Source organism: Lichenostomus cassidix, chromosome 2 (genome assembly GCF_008360975.1).
Source record: "Lichenostomus cassidix isolate B80296 chromosome 2, HeHo_3.0, whole genome shotgun sequence".
Lineage (NCBI taxonomy): Eukaryota > Metazoa > Chordata > Aves > Passeriformes > Meliphagidae > Lichenostomus > Lichenostomus cassidix.
In genome coordinates this window covers 147,721,758-147,737,547 of record NC_139482.1, presented here as the reverse complement: position 1 = coordinate 147,737,547, position 15,790 = coordinate 147,721,758, and the positions used below count along the sequence as shown (strand labels likewise).

Sequence of the window (15,790 nt, the reverse complement as noted above, 5' to 3'; positions counted from 1 at the left end):
GAGTGCTTTACAAACAATGTGCCTGATGGTTTGTTTTGGTAAGAAATCTGCTAAGGCCACTAAATTATCTCTACTTAGAATGAGAGGGAAGAAGAGGAGCTTTGCCAGAATACACAATAATAATTCACATGGAATTTAGGGGGAGAAAGGAATGTACCCATAAAGAATCATTAAATGGAAAACAAAGAGAGTTTATTGACTGAATGATACTATCTTATATAGAATTTGCCCAGTACACAAAGACAAGGCTACAGGTGATACTGATTTATTAATAAAATATAGTACCATAAGCGGTTGGAAGCACCTTGGTGCAAGGATAACACAGTATATGATAAAACTCCAAAATTACTCTATTTGGGGACAGCATTTATAGTTAGCTATTGCTGATAATCTGTATCTCTTAGGCTGTATAATTCCCTTGAGATTACAGCTTCTGTGAGGCCACTCTGTGTATGTTATATTTGAAGGGAAACACAAATGTCCTGGGATGCTGCATGGATATCTGGAAGGCTTTGTTTCTTTCTTGATCCTTAGTGTCTTGTGACATCTTGTGGAAACAGCTGACATTACTCCCACAGTGAATTTCTTATAAATACTACTGGGGTCTTTAATGATTTCAACATACAAATAAAACCTCATCAAACTAGCAAGATTTCTGAGGGTATTGAGCTTGGTGGTGGGAAGGCACAGAATAAGGACCCTCTGATGCCCAGTGCTCCTCAGAGCTCCTCCTTGCCCTGCTGCCAGCTGAGAGCTTGCCAGGTGTAGTTGCCTCTGTGAGTCACTGTCTTCCAGCCAAGGGACAAAGTCCTCCCAAGCAGGAGCTGCCCCTGGCAGCAGAAGGGAGGCTGAGTGACCAGGCTGAGCTCTCCTTCTGTGGCCCTAAGGCTGTACTGCTCTCTAGGTCCTTCAAGTCAAGCTTTGTGCTGCCATCCCCTTCTCTCCCTCAGGAAAATGTTGCCCATTTCTTGGAAGACAACTGAGAGTCAAGGCTGAAGCTTGTTTCTTGTACAGATCCTTTCATGTTGTTTTTCGTGTCTCCCAATCTGGGGGAACCTGAGGGGAGCAGAGAGACCTGCCTGGAGCCCACAGCTTGTGCCACAGTGGCTGAGGAGACCTGAAAAGAGGTTGTAGCCAGGTGAGGGTTAATCTCTTCTTCCAAGTAACAAGTGACAAGAGGAAATGGCCTCAAATTGTGCCAGGGGATGTTTAGATTGGATTTTAGGAAAAATTTCTCCACAGAAAGAGTTGAAAAGCATTGGAGCCATCTGCATAGGGAAGTGGTTGAGTCACCATCCCATGTAGGATGTAAAAGATGTGTAGATGGGGTATTTAGAGACATGGTTTAGAGGTGGCCTTGGCAGTACTAGGTTGGACTTGATATTGAGGGTCTTTTCCAACCTAAATGTTTCTAGGATTCTATTTAAATGCAATCGCTCATTCAAATTTTTCAAACCCTGCGAATTCTACTGAAGTTATTTTGTTGGAGTGCCACTACTTTTAAGTCATGACATCCCCCCTAATAAAAGGCTGCTATAAGGTGTCCCTGGTCCCTCTCTCTTCCAGGCTGAGTATCCCCAGCTCTCTCAGCCTGTTTCCATAGGAAGCTCCAGCCTTCTGACCATTTCCATGGCTTCCTCTGTACTTGCTCTAAGAATTCCATGAGGTTTTCCTGTGCTAGGGATCCAACATCTGGATGCAGCACTGCAGGTGAGGTCTCACCAGAGTGGAGCAGAGGGGCAGAATCCCCTCCCTCACCTGCTGCCCACACTGTGGGATCAACCCAGGACACTTTTGGCTTTCTGGATGCAAGTGCACATGGCCAGCTCATGTCCAACCTCTCATCCACCAGCACCCCCAGGTCCTTCTCTTTAGGGCTGCTCTCAATCCACTTGTTCCCCAACCTGTGTTGATACCAGGAGTTGCTCACTCAGGTGCACATCTAGCACTTGGCCTCACTGAACATCATTAGGGTTCCCACATCCTCCACCCGAAATGCACCTGAGCTCATACACAAGGCTCATACTTTCAGAGTATTCAAGATTTTTCCCTTTAAGGTACATGACTCTGAGAAATCTTCTGAAAGGAGGACCTCTCTCTTTTTGAAGAGACTCAGGAGGGACCTCACTGCTCTCTACAGCTACCTTAAAGGAGGTTATAGTGAGCTGGGGGCTGGTCTCTTCTGCTGTGCCAACAGTGTGAGGACCAGAACAAACACACTCAAGCTGAGGCAGGGGAGATTCAGATTCGATATTAGAAAAAAAAAATTCCCTGTTTGGGTGGTCAGACATTGGAACAGACTGCCCAGGATGGTGGTGGAATCACCATTCGTGGAGATGTTTGAGGCATCTGGGTCTGCCGCTGTGGTTTAGGGGTTACAGTGGCAGTGAGGGGCTGACAGTTGCACTGGGCGATTCTATGACACCGAACCGATTTCGGGATTTGGGAACGCCAGGAAGGCTCACTTCGTTCTAAGGGCTTTAAGTTTTCATACAGAGTCGACTGGCATTCACCGTCCAAAAGACTCAACCATCCATTCACTCGTCTTGACGCGTTCCTCATGAAGGAACACCTCGTGTTTACAGGCAGAGGCTCCCAGTCCCCGTGGGAGCCCCGCGAGCAGCACCGCGGACAACGGCGGAGAAGCAGCTCGCTCCCTCACGGCTCTCCCGCCATCGGCCCGCGCATGCGGAGCGGGGCGGAGCGGCCATTGCCGTCAGTTCCGGCGGTAGCGGCAGCGGCAGCGGGGCGGCTCCTGTCCCGGCTGAGTGCCGCTTCCCCGGTTACCGCCCGGCAGCCGCGTCCCCCTGTCCCGGCTGTGAGTGCCGCTTGCCCGCTTCCCGCCCGGCAGCCGCGTCCCCCTGTCCTAGAGCGGTTCCTGTCCCGGCTGTGAGTGCCCCTTTCCCGGTTACCGCCAGTCCCCGCTGCCCCGAGACCGGCTCCTTCCCGGGCTGTCAGTGCCCCTTCCCCGGTTAGCTCCCGGCAGCCGCTCCCCCCAGAGCAGCTTCCCCGCGCCTTTCGCTGCCCCTCAGCCCCTTCCTGACGGGGCTGAGGGGTGTGCGCTGTTCTGCTGCGTTTGGCACTTCGGCAGTTTATTCGTTTTCTCCGCTAAACTTGGCCGGCCCAGCGCGGGATGTGCTCGGGGACAGGGAAGAGGGAGCTCCAGCCAGCCTCCTGCCCGCCCGCTGCGGCCTCTGCCGGGGGAAGTGTCAGGACGGTGCTGCTGTCCTGGGAATGGGGCTGCTGTCCTGGGAATGGGGTTGCTGTCCTGGGAGTGGGGCTGTTCCCTGGGAATGGGGCTGCTGCCCTGGGAATGGGGCTGCTGTCCTGGGAATGGGGCTGCTGTCCTGGGAATGGGGCTGCTCCCTGGGAATGGGGCTGCTGTCCTGGGAATGGGGCTGCACTCTGGGAATGGGGCTGCTCCCTGGGAATGGGGCTGCTCCCGGGGAATGGGGCTGCTCCCTAGGAATGGGGCTGCTGCCTTCGGAATGGGGCTGCTCCCTAGGAATGGGGCTGCTCCCTGGGAATGAGGCTGCTCCCTGGGAATGGAGCTGCTCCCTGGGAATGGGGCTGCTGGGCAAACCTCGGGCAGTGCAGTGGGAAAGGGGAGGTACAGTCGGTGGTTCTGAAGAGCTCTTTTCCTCCAGGCAGCTGCTTCTCTGTCACCTTTGCCCCTGTGGGCTCGGAAGTCATTGTTTTGCCTGTAAAACCAATGGTTTTTTTGTTTTGTTTTTTCCGTGCTCTTTGTTTTGTGGAGGTTTGGTTTGTCTGTGTTTTATTGGTGTGTATGTTTCAGGGTAGTCTTTGGAGCTAAAATCCACTAAGGGATCCGTGGGGTCCAGGAGGTCTCAGACATGAAAGGACTCAGGGATGTGCATCTTCATTCAAGACCTAGCTGCAGTGCAGTAATCAGTTTTAGAGCGCTCAGAAGAAAAGGAATTCTAAATACTTAAACGTAAAGGCAACAGACATTGGCTTGTCCTTACCTACGTGTGTTTTGAGAAAACAGGACTTTGCTTTTCCTCAAAATTAGGTGTTCTGGTCCTGATATTCTTCTGCTTGGCCATGTGCAAGCACTGACAGCTGTGTAAAGTTTGGTGATCCCGATTTGGTGCCTGTTAAAATCTCACCCCTCACTATTTTCCTTATTTCCCCAAGAAAATGGGACTGAAGAGCCTGAGTCTGACAGGATCTTCAGAGCTGGTATTTCTGCCCCGTGGCTGTGATAGAGATTCTGCTGCTCCACGTGTGCACTGGCTCGTGTAGCCGCACGGGGAGGGAGATTCAGTTAGAAAACCCTAATTTACAGATTTTTTTGTTTGATAGGTGACTAAGAGTACTCCTTGTGCACAGTGTAATGTCAGTGGGCTGCATGGTTGAAAGTTCAGTAAAATGATGAAGCAATATTACTATTGTAGCACATATAGTCAAGATGCAGAAGTGTTTAGCATCAAAGTCCTGGTTTGATTCAGTAACGCCATGTACTTCCAAATGTTAAAAAATAATACATGTTTTTCTTTCACTAGCCTGCAGTTGATGCAAAATGAGTGTTCCTGACTACATGCAGTGTGCTGAGGATCATCAGACCCTCCTGGTCGTGGTTCAGCCCATTGGCATTGTACCTGAAGAGAGCTTTTTCAGGATCTACAAGCGCATTTCAGCCGTGAGCCAAGTGAACGTGCGCGACTCGCAGCGAGTGCTCTACATCCGCTACAGGCACCATTATCCCCCCGAGAACAACGAGTGGGGGGATTTTCAGACACACCGCAAAGTCGTGGGGCTGATCACTATCACCGACTGTTCTTCTGCAAAGGAATGGCCCCAGACTTTTGAAAAATTCCATCTGCACAAGGAAATGTATGGTTCGACTCTCTACGATTCCCGGTTGTTTGTCTTTGGGCTTCAAGGAGAGATTGCAGAGCAGCCCCGCACTGATGTGGCGTTTTATCCCAGTTATGATGAATGTGAAACTGTGGAGAAGAGAATAGAAGATTTTATCGAGTCCCTCTTCATAGTGCTGGAGTCAAAGCGGCTTGACAGAGCCACTGATAAGTCTGGAGACAAGATCCCCCTCCTCTGTGTTCCTTTTGAGAAGAAGGATTTTGTAGGTCTGGACACTGATAGTAGGTAAGCAGCTACTTTTGTCAGCTCGTGGGTCTTAAAAAAACATCTGTGGCACTTGCCAGCCTTTAGGATAAGCCTATTAGAAAGGGCAAGGTGAGCCTTGTTCAAAAAGAGGCTGTGCCCTGATCTTTCTGTGTCTGCAGGCTGTAGTTTAAGAGAATATAACTTGTAGTCTCACCATATTTGATGTTCTGAGCTTGTTTACATGTATACATGTAATTGATTTAGCTTGTATACATGTAATTGATGAAGCTCATCAAATGGTAAGAAGTAGTCACAGGGATGGTTTGACAGATTCTGCTGTAATGAGACTTCTTGCTGGAAAACTTCCAGTGTCTTATAGATTTACAGTATTAATTAAAAGATTCAGTTAACATCAATGAAACTAATTTTATAACATGTTGAGTAGCATTTGACTAATCCTTATTGTATTTTTTCCTCTAAGCCTCTGTCTACTTTTTCATGCAATGAGACAATGACTGTTTATTTTGATGATGAAGTCCAACATCTTTCCCTGTCTTTGTTTTGTGGAATTATTTACCACTTTTTACCTGTCTTGTTTTGCTCCCTGTTTGCTACAGCTGTTTGTTTTTTGTATGTTAGAGTTCCCCCCTCCCCCATTTTTCCTTCCTCCTCATTTGCATACTCATCTGTCAGATTTTGGTGTTGCACAGTTCTTGTGCAAGGGATAAGTAATTCTGGCTTGATACCTGCAGGCAGGTGCAAAAATCTGTTTGACTCTGCTGTTTGCAGTCAAATCCAGGGGATGGAAGCAACTACCCTTTGTCCTGGCAAAGACAGAGGTGTGGAAGCCCTAAAAACACACAAGGTGTGCGTGGAAATAACAGTGTTCATATCTGTGTTGTACTGTAGGGATGCTAGCAGTGCTTATTACTGTGTATGAAAACTCAGAGTTGTCCAGGCAGGTTTGTGAAGCCTTTAGATCACATTAAAGAGCTCTGCCTGCATAGTTAGTCCTGGCCTTAGAAACAGGAAGAAAGCATTTGAGGTTTCTAATTAGTTTGAAACTGTTTGTTAAATTATCTCTGGTTGCTTGAACAACCGCCAGTACCCCTGTGCCCTGCTCCTCTTTGGTGAGCACTTGAACTGGCTCTGACTTGTTGGTCCCTGGTTTGTCCCTGCACTATTGCTCAATTATCAAAATAAATTACTGTGTTACTGCTTTTTGTACTGAGTGCTAAAGTTGTGTGGACTGGACAAACCTGTTTTGGATTCTTGTCTGTAATTACTCAGTTTGAATTAATTTTGATTGAATGCAATCAAAATTTCCTGTTCCAATTAGGTAAGAAAATTATTATTGTAGGCCGGAAATCTCAAAATCAGAATGAATTCTGCTGTTCAGTTGTGTCTTCTAAAAAATTGTGCTTCGGAAATTGGTTGCTTAAGTAAATGACTTATTTCTGAGCAGTGGCTGTGTTGTAGCTAGTGGGGAATATTCCTTGTGAAGTTCTGAACTGGTGGGGAGCTCAAGTGACAGCAGAATGTGTGTCCACACATCTCCAAGCAGATATTTGATGCTGTTGCAGTGAGGAGCTCAAACAGATTGTGATGCATCAGTTCTTTGCAGAATGGAAGGTGTGTGACACAGGAGTTTATCCAGAGTCAATCACTGGCTCAGCACTGCACACACCTTTGCTGGGAGGTTTGAAGGCCAAACAGTGTTTCAGGAAGTGTGGATCAGTGGATGTACTTGAAATGTTTGCTGCACCAAACTGCTCTAAGGAAAGGTGTTAAATATTTCGGTTGTTCAATTCAATAGTTAGAAAGTTCTTCAGGTTTATTTTGCTGTGGAGTTAGTACTTCTGGTTGCTCTAAAACTTAGGATTTATGCATTAAAACTTAAGAAAGCTGAGTGAAAATACATTTTTAGCTGCTCTGCACAGGAGCCTTTGTAGACACCTTTCATGTAGCCTGATGCATCTCTGCCCTCTGTGTTCTAAAGCAGAAACTTGTGTCCATGGAATAGGGTTGAGTTTATTAAACTAACTAAAGACTTTTGAGCCAAAGTCTGGATGTGAACTGGTGACAATATTGCATTTTATTACTTGGGAGTTTTTTATTGCTTGAGTTGCAATAAAAGGATTTTATTTCAGCACATCCCCTTTAGTGACAGATTCACTAATTAAGGGAAAGCATTGCATACCAGGAGACACAGGGCTAGGAAGGACCTTTTTCAATAGAGACCAGTTTCTATTTTTGCAAGATTGGATGTATAATTCTGTTCAGGGAGGGCTAAAGGTTGTTTGAATGCAGCAAGTGGCTATGAGAACATCTGGTAGAACAACTTTTGCTGCTTCATTGTCAGCATAATGGTTTTACAGAATGAAATAAAAACATAATGATATTGAGATACTAAGGTAAACGATACAGCTTTTTCTAGAACAGGTAGAAATTTCTAAAGGATTAAAGGCAAAGAATAAGCCTTTGATCTTTTTTATGTACTTTCTGTCCATGTTCAGTTTTCTTATATAATATATCCCAACTTCCCAGTCAGTGTGCAGCCAACTACTTAAAAAGCTCAAATGTTCTATATTAAATAGATGGAACAGAAGACACACTCTCTGTGTGTGAAAAAGAGGGTATATCTCTGCTTCTGTAATTGTGGATGCCTACTTAGGCTAAATAAGCATATCTTTTCCTATAATTTCTAAAATTGAAGTTAAATTTCAGTGTGCAGCAAAGATCTGCTTAAATGTGTGGTGCAGCTGTAACCTGGAGCTATTGAACTAGGATGATAGATTGAGTGAAAATATGTAAAGAATTTACATGGGACATAGTAAATCTGATCACATGATTTAATTCATGATCACATGAAGACTAATTAAATCATTGAACATTGTTTCTTAAAAGATACTTTTCTCCATCTAATTTTAGTGTCAAATATTAAAGTTAATACTTGTGTGATGATCAGGGCTGTATATATCAACCTGATCTCCCTCACCCAGTTAGACTTGCATTAGCTTGGTTGCATAATAATTGCAATATGATTGGTTCTTTTAAGATGGAAAGTTAATGAATTAGGAAGATGAATTATTATGCTGCATTTCAAATAGGGTAGTTCTTTAATAAAGTGAGGATGATCTTTGCCTTTTGCTAGTTGCTTGTGTGATGAGCAAGAGAGACACATTCCCATAATTCAGATGATAACATACACAAACTCACTGTATCATGTATGTAGAAGAACTTTTTTTTGGCTGGTAGAAAACTTCGTGTATAAAAAATAGCAGGTTAAGTCCTAAAAAGTTTTGGAGAAAGGTGGTCCTGCTAAACAGAAGTTGTAGGACTGAGAGGCTGACCTTGGTTTAATTCCTGGAACATTCAGCCAAGAGGGGATTTTGGCAAATTGATTTATTTTTTCTTCCTGTTTCTTCAGCTGTAAATTGGGTAAAATATATGATCAAAGGGCTGCTGAGAATAATTGAAAAAGCTTCTGAAATCAGTTGCACTTGATAGTTTTTTGCAGAGGCTGGGACCTTTATGGAGAACAATGGAAGCACATGTTCTCATTATGATAAAAACATTCTACAAGCCGAAAACTAAGAAACATGTGCCAGAAATACTGAAAATCCCATTTGTTTTAAGTTTTCTATTTTATTTCTCTTTTCAGCTAAAAAATAAACATAAGTATGATTGTAAATCTACTTGGATAAGCTCATTTTTATGTTGTTTACATCAGTTTGTGTCTTAGGTTATTTCTTTTTTTAATACTGGCATCCGTTAAATGCTGTGGAGTGATGAGAATGTAGGGCCCTGTTTATAGATTTGTCTTCCTCCACTTGGTGTCATAGCTGGCATTTGTGCACTGATTTATGAAAGTTGATGATCTCAGTATGTGTATGTGGCTGTTAATTTTCTTTCTGTTCTCTGTCTTTCTAATTTCTGTTTTGTTCCTTTCTGTTTTTTTCCCCCCCTTCTTCTCTCATACTGCCCTGTGAGTTTGTTGTTGGGTCTAAAAAGGTAGGCTGTGATTGTGTATCTTTGAAAATAGTTAGCTTTCTTCCCATGTCCTGCCTCTCCACTTCGCCTTCATTGCATATTTTAGTGTTGCTTTTTATCTTTATTTTTCAGTACACACAAAAATAATTGCTGCCTGGAGCCTCACTACTGCAGTTGCCCCCTTTTGGCGCATTTGGCAATTATATTTGGTAGCAGTGCTGAGTTTTTTTGTAGGACACACATAGTCTGCTTAGGCGGCTGCTGGCCTCTGGAATTTGCTTTATTTTTGAAACTCCAAAGCCATGAAGCTGTTGCTGCCTGTGTTTGGTTTCCAAATTCAAAAGTTCTGGCAGTCGACCCAACGCCGTAGCTGTGTCTCTTTAAGTCTGGATAATGTTATGATTGGTGATATCTATAGCTCTGCATGCTAACTGGAATTAGTAGAACTTGATGGAAATTTTTGTTGGAGCATTTTGCATGAATATGTTTCTGAAAATTGATTTTGCATGTTCCTTGTTTGTAAATTTAGCCAAATTTTGAGGATCCAGAAATTCCATCAAACCTGTTTCTGGATGGTGTGTAGTGAAAACAAATACTGTCTTGAAATATAATACTGTTGCACCGAATTTTCCATAAATTATCCTGGGATCCTAGAAAAGGGCTGGAGATGAAAGAATAAAGCACATATCCTATAGAGCAAATGAGGCAAAAATGAAAATTGAGTAGTTCTTTGTAGTTCCTTGAACAGATTTATTGTCCTCCACTTTGAAGTAGTAGCAGTGATCACTGGTCATGTTTGTGGTTATTCCTGTGAATATAAGAGTGTGTTTGGTAGAGAATTAACTAACTTCGGAGAATAAGATTTTGAAGTAGCTCTGTAGTTCATGGAATTTTTCCCTGTGGGGAGGACCTTCAGAAGAGGAGTTTGGATGAGTGACACTAAGGAGCATTCCAGGGGTGGTCCTGCTGGAGGTTGCACTGCCTTCCTTGGGATGTTTCTGAGTGCATCACATGCAGAAAGGGCTTTGGAGTGTGTTTTGGGGTGAGACCTGGGTGCTTTGAAATTTCATGTTGTAAATGATCTTCTACAGGAAAAATTAATAGGAACTGTTCTTGGCAATTCCTAGTAAAGTGGATTAGAAAAAGGTTGTCCTCTTATCCTAAAGGAAGTAATTGTTAATTTACATGGGTGTCCTATCCTCAAATAGATTAGGATTATGCAGGAGAGAGCCAAAATATTTAAACAGTGTTTTAATAAAAAATAAATCAGAAAGAAGATATCTGTAAGCTTCTCACTTGCAGCTTTCTGACCAGGTTCTTCAGCTAAAGCTGTGAAGCAAAACTAGCTTGGTATTAAAATAGGCAGTCATCATTTTATATTTTATCATATATTTTATATATATTTATGGAGATTTTTCCCATTAAGTTTTCATCCCAGTATGCATTGAAGAAACAGTGAATCCCTTGGACCTGCTTTTAAGGACTTGATGTTGTAGACACTGGAGTTTTTTAAAAAGAGGCTTCCCAAATATGAAGTAAATTAAGTTTTGCTGTCTGTGGAGAATGGATTTCATTTTAGTGAAGCCTTTGCCTTTTGTCTTTTTGGACATACTTGAAGGAACTGAATTCATTGTACTTAATTGTGAGTGCCTAATTGAGACACAGTTTATACATTTGTTTGGTTCAAACTTACTCTATAATTAGTGAAAAAATATTTTCCAAAAGGATGGCAAAGACTTGCAGGGACTGTAGGAGGTGGATCCTGTCTTGGCACCACCTTGTAGAGCCTAAAAATAGGTGGAATGAATTCACTCTTTGAATAATAAATAGTAAATTCCTTCGTCACCAGGAATAAATTGTCTATTTGTCTATAAATAAGGAGAGTTTCCCAAAGAACAGTGGTTTTTTATGGGCAATTTTTATTGACATCTGGGTGAATAAATGCCTTCAAACTTCACATTTATTGATGTGCATAAATCAGCAGCAAATTTAAGTTAGGAAGAGCTGTTGGTGAGGCTGTGTGATCGAAACGATTCCGGTATCAGGTTCTGATTTGGGAGTCAGGCATCATCTCTTTTCCTTTGCTGTATGACTCATATTTATGAACCTAATGATATGCTAGCTGGAAAATCTGGAAAAACACTTATAAACTATAGTTTTGAGAGAATAAGAAATTTAATTTGTCCATAAACATAGAGATTGCTTGAAAGTGTAGAGACAGGGAACTGGAAGCGTTAGCATCTTTGGAAGGAATTATAGCTGTGTAATGGAACAGTGATTCTCTAATTCCACTACTTATGTAAAAAACAACCAAAAAAAGTTAAAGCAAAATAACATTTATAATCTTATTTTCATTCTGGAGTGCAGAGATTAGAAAAACCTGATTTATAACCAGTTTATACTCTCCTGTGCAATGCTGATTCAAGATGACAAAGGAACTTTTTGATGGAGTTATTTTTCTATAACTCAAATCTCAAACTGAAATCTTGGTAAGATTTGGTGCCCTTCCATAGCTCATGCAGAGCAGCTTTACTTTTCACTTTAAATTTTCTTGCATTTTTCATCGTAAAAAGATCTATAAAGTACATGCTTGTTGAAATATAAAAGATAAATATTTCAATTTCTTGACACATCTGAAAGATAAAGAACAACAGTCGTATTGAGCTTCAGTAAATGTCAACATCTTCACATCAATTGTGAATATGCTGTGATAGATCAGAAAAGTGCAAACATTTATATAGGAATTATTTGTAACTTTTTAGAAAGAGAGAAGCAATAGAGACATAATTCTTGTCTCCTTTTATTATTTCCACTTTTTTTTGTTAAACAATAACACTGGTTCAAATAGCTTTTCTCTTTTTATAAGAACATTGTCTGTACTTCTGCATATCTTTTCTTTTTAAATTTCTGTCCCCCATCCATATAATTCAGTTACTTTCTCTTCACCTACTTTTTCCAAACCAACTGCGAGGAATAAGATATTATTTGGTGGCTGAAAAGATGCTTCTCTTTGCTGTAAACTACCCAAGCCAAAGTAATAGCCTTGAAATCAGAATAAACCAGTAACCTGTACTTGCTTGGATTCTTGCCATTTCTCCTGGCCTTTCTGCCTTAAAATCAAATGGAAATAAATGAATATCCTTATTCCTACCCTTATATTTCATATATTCTGTGTCCCTTTTACTTTTTTATTTCTTCCTTACAGCCTTCGTGTAGATATTCTGTTAGATGCCTTATGGAGATTATTTCAGTTCAACTCTAGGGTCCTCTGGGAAGTTCTTGGCTGGGAAAAAACCCCACTGCCCCAAACCCAGTTTCATTCCATGATCATGGCATTCCTCTTAAATTGAAGTCTCACTCTAGGGAGTAAGAGTTCAGCGTCTGGAGACTGGGTGTTAACCTAGGGGGTTTTTTGAGGTTTCTTTTTAGCCTAAAGTTGTTAAGTTCAAATGGTCTTCATAACTTTTTAAAAGATGACAGTTTGGGTTGGAAGGGACCTTAAAATCCATCTTGTTCCAACCCCACTGCCACGGGCAGGGACGTCTTCCACTGTCCCAGGTTGTCCAGAGCCTCATCCAGCCTGGGCTTAAATACTTCCAGGGATGGGGCAGCCACAGCTTTTTTGGGCAACCTGTTCAACAGCTATTCTCATGAACTTGAATTGAAACAGTATCTCTACATTTCCTAAAAGCAAAAAAATTAAAACTATGTAAATCCAAGATGGTTCTTTGTATTTTTACCAGATTCTTTTGACATATGTATCCAATAATGAACAATATCTACAGCAATTCTTTTCATTAAAATTTCATTTTTGATAAACTTTTATTTTAGTTTAAACCATCCAAAGAAAAGAGTCTATTTTTCCTTGGTGTTATGTGTGGAAAATGAACTTGCATACCTCTCTCTATGTACTTAGAAGACAGAACAACAGGATATGCCATCAGAGTAATAGAGATAAATTAATATCTAAGTTGACATTTCAATTTTTCTTTAAAAAGCCAGTTAAATAACATAGAGCAAGGACATTCATGCCAGGGGATATTTTTGCAGGAGGGAGAACAGGAGGATTGCTGATGGACTTGTGAGAGCAGAGTTGTTCTGTACTGACACTTCAATCATGAGGTGTTTTCCAAGTCCAGTATGTCTTGATTTGCATCTCTTATGTTTCTTTAGCTGGAACTTACTTTAAAAAAAAGAAAAAATAAGGGTAATGCCTTCATCACAACAGATTTATGGCCAAGTTGCCTATTCAGCTGTACCAAGGTATCTGTTTAATATATTCAGTAGGCTTTGTCTGTCCATTTGGAAATGTCACCATGTATTTTAACCTGTAAAAAAAAACTAGGAAGAAAAACTCTGTCAGCTGTTGTATGAAGTGATTGTGCTTTTTCACTCATCATCCCTTTAAAAGAAGGGTCTGGGATCAGGGGAAGGTTTGGGAAGTCTGGAGGGGTTTGAGGAGATTCTGGGCCACCACGACCTTTGGGCTGTGTGTGGAGAGAGTTCCAGCAGAGGGCCAGAGCAGGATTTTGGAAATTTCACCTTCAATATGTTCAGAGCCAAAATGTGAGGGATTCCGTGGGAAGCATCCATGGAGTGCTGGGATTTGTTCAAGAACAGCTTCCTGAAAGCACAAGAACAATCCATTCCCTACTGAGGGAAAGGAAAATGGCAGAACAAGAGACCACTCTGGCTTAACAATGAGCCTTTGGGTGTGCTGAAAAAGCAAAAAACCAGCATATCAGCTATGGAAAGGCAGCTAAATACTGACTGTAGTCTTCAAGGGCCTTGCTTTGGAGGTTTTCAGGGTGTGTGACTCTAGCTGTGCAGATGCTGTGTAGCCAAAACTTGTGATACATTGCTTTTTTCCAATTTATCCTCAAATCGTGCATATTACATTAGTTAGCTTTCATACTGGATATTTGCTCAGAGACAGAATAAATTAATGTTGATCTGCTATTAAGGAGGAAAGAAAATTGACTTTAGGTGTTTATTACCTCCAATAAACATTCCCTGCAAGTAACTGAAGTGCACCTTTGGTTTTGCAGGCACTATAAGAAGCGCTGCCAGGGCCGGATGAGGAAGCACGTCGGGGATCTGTGTTTGCAGGCTGGCATGTTGCAGGATTCCTTGGTGCATTACCACATGGCAGTGGAGCTGCTGCGCTCTGTCAATGACTTCCTGTGGCTTGGAGGTAGGATTAGGTGGTGGTGGTTGCTAAACCCAAGGAAATAAAACTGTCCTCTATCATTTCCTTAGGCATTGAGAGAAGTAGGAATGATTTTGGGGACCAAAATCTGAATATCAGGTGTGAGTAAGAATTAAGTTGAAGTAAAAAGAGGTTAAAAAGAATGAGAAAGGAATCTGTTTAGGAAAACCTAAACAGGATAAATTATGTCACTGTAGTATGTACTTTAAAAAAATGTGTCTGAAGTTTTAATGATTCCTTGGAAAGCATTTGATTTTTTTCTCTGGATTGTATGGGTGTTTTAAAAATACTTCCTATGGGTGTCCACTGTGGACTTCTAGGAACAGATTTTTGCCTTTACGTCTACCAAAGCTGGAAGTGTCAAACTTCCACTGGCATAACCTCCTTTAATATTAGGTCCTAGGATTTACTTTTTTTCCCTGCTTTTCCTTCATCCTTTCCTTTTCTTTTTTTCATACCTGCTTTTTATTATTTATTGGACATACAAATGATCTTTGAGCACCATTTCTGCTTCTCAGTTTCATACTCATTCAGGACAACCACTGTCTCCAGTTTTTAGCTTTCTCATTCCATGTGGATATCCATTTATCTTCCTAATGGCCCTGTGGGTTACATACTATGAAAACCTTAACGTATTTTGACCTCCCGCTTCTTCTACAATTCCAGTAATTTAAATGGCTCAGGATTCCTCAAACAAGAAAGGAAAAGTTTTCTCCTTGTGCAAAGCATGAATGTATTTTAAGGCCCATCTGTTGGACTGCCAAATTATAATTTGAGACCTCCAGGGGACTCTTCCAATCCAAATTATTTGATGAGTCTGTAAGTCTAATCTCCTCCTTATATCACATCCAATTGAATCAGGTTGTTCAGGGACCTGTCCACCTGAGTTTTTTATATATTTAATAATGGAAGTTCTACATTCTTTGAGCCTCCTGTTCTAACATTTTGCTGGTTATAATTTGAAAAAACCCAACAAGAAAACATAAATTGGTCCTACCTTAAAGCAGTACACCTTCCTGTGTCCACTTGTGTTGACTCTCATCCAACCTCTGCCCCTCTGAGAAGCACCTGACTCCCTCTCTTCCCTACCTTCCCAGTGGGTGTTTTAAAGGAAGCAGGAGCATCAACCTTCAGGCTCTTGTTCTTCAAGCTGAACAAGCCCAGTTCTTCCTGCTTCTCGTATGCCATGAACTGCAGTCCCCTGACCATTTTTTGGTGGCTTTCCACCAGACTTGCTTTGGGATGAGGCCTCTGCCAGCCCCTATCTCCAGCCTCTCTGCACTGAAGGCCTGCCCTCCTGTTTCCCCCAATTTGGTATCACCCAGGAAGTTTCTGGATGTGTTTTATGCAATCATCCAGGAAGTTAAGGAAGACATGAGTATTGTCCCCCTGAGGGACACCACTGGTCACAGGCAGCCATTTGGGTCTGGCAGTCCAGGTGATTTTCCACCTGCTTTAGAGGCAGCTATCCAAATCTTACCAATTTGACTGTAAACATTC

At 42.0% G+C, this 15,790-nt stretch overlaps 1 protein-coding gene across 4 annotated transcripts in view; it reads left to right on the top strand.

Annotated features, from left to right (window-relative positions):
- TRAPPC9 (trafficking protein particle complex subunit 9) overlaps positions 1–15,790 on the top strand; it is a 442,295-nt gene that overhangs the window by 1,130 nt on the left and 425,375 nt on the right. For 2 of the 4 annotated variants that reach the window (XM_085053645.1, XM_085053642.1), the window contains exons 1-3: positions 2,723–2,889; positions 4,527–5,127; positions 14,130–14,275. In XM_085053645.1, coding sequence (XP_084909771.1) covers positions 4,544–5,127; positions 14,130–14,275 — 730 coding nt within the window. In that variant the 5' untranslated portion in view covers positions 2,723–2,889; positions 4,527–4,543. Of the gene's footprint in view, positions 1–2,687; positions 2,890–4,526; positions 5,128–14,129; positions 14,276–15,790 lie in introns of those variants that run through there. The other 2 variants (XM_085053643.1, XM_085053644.1) reach the window with 2 other exon arrangements.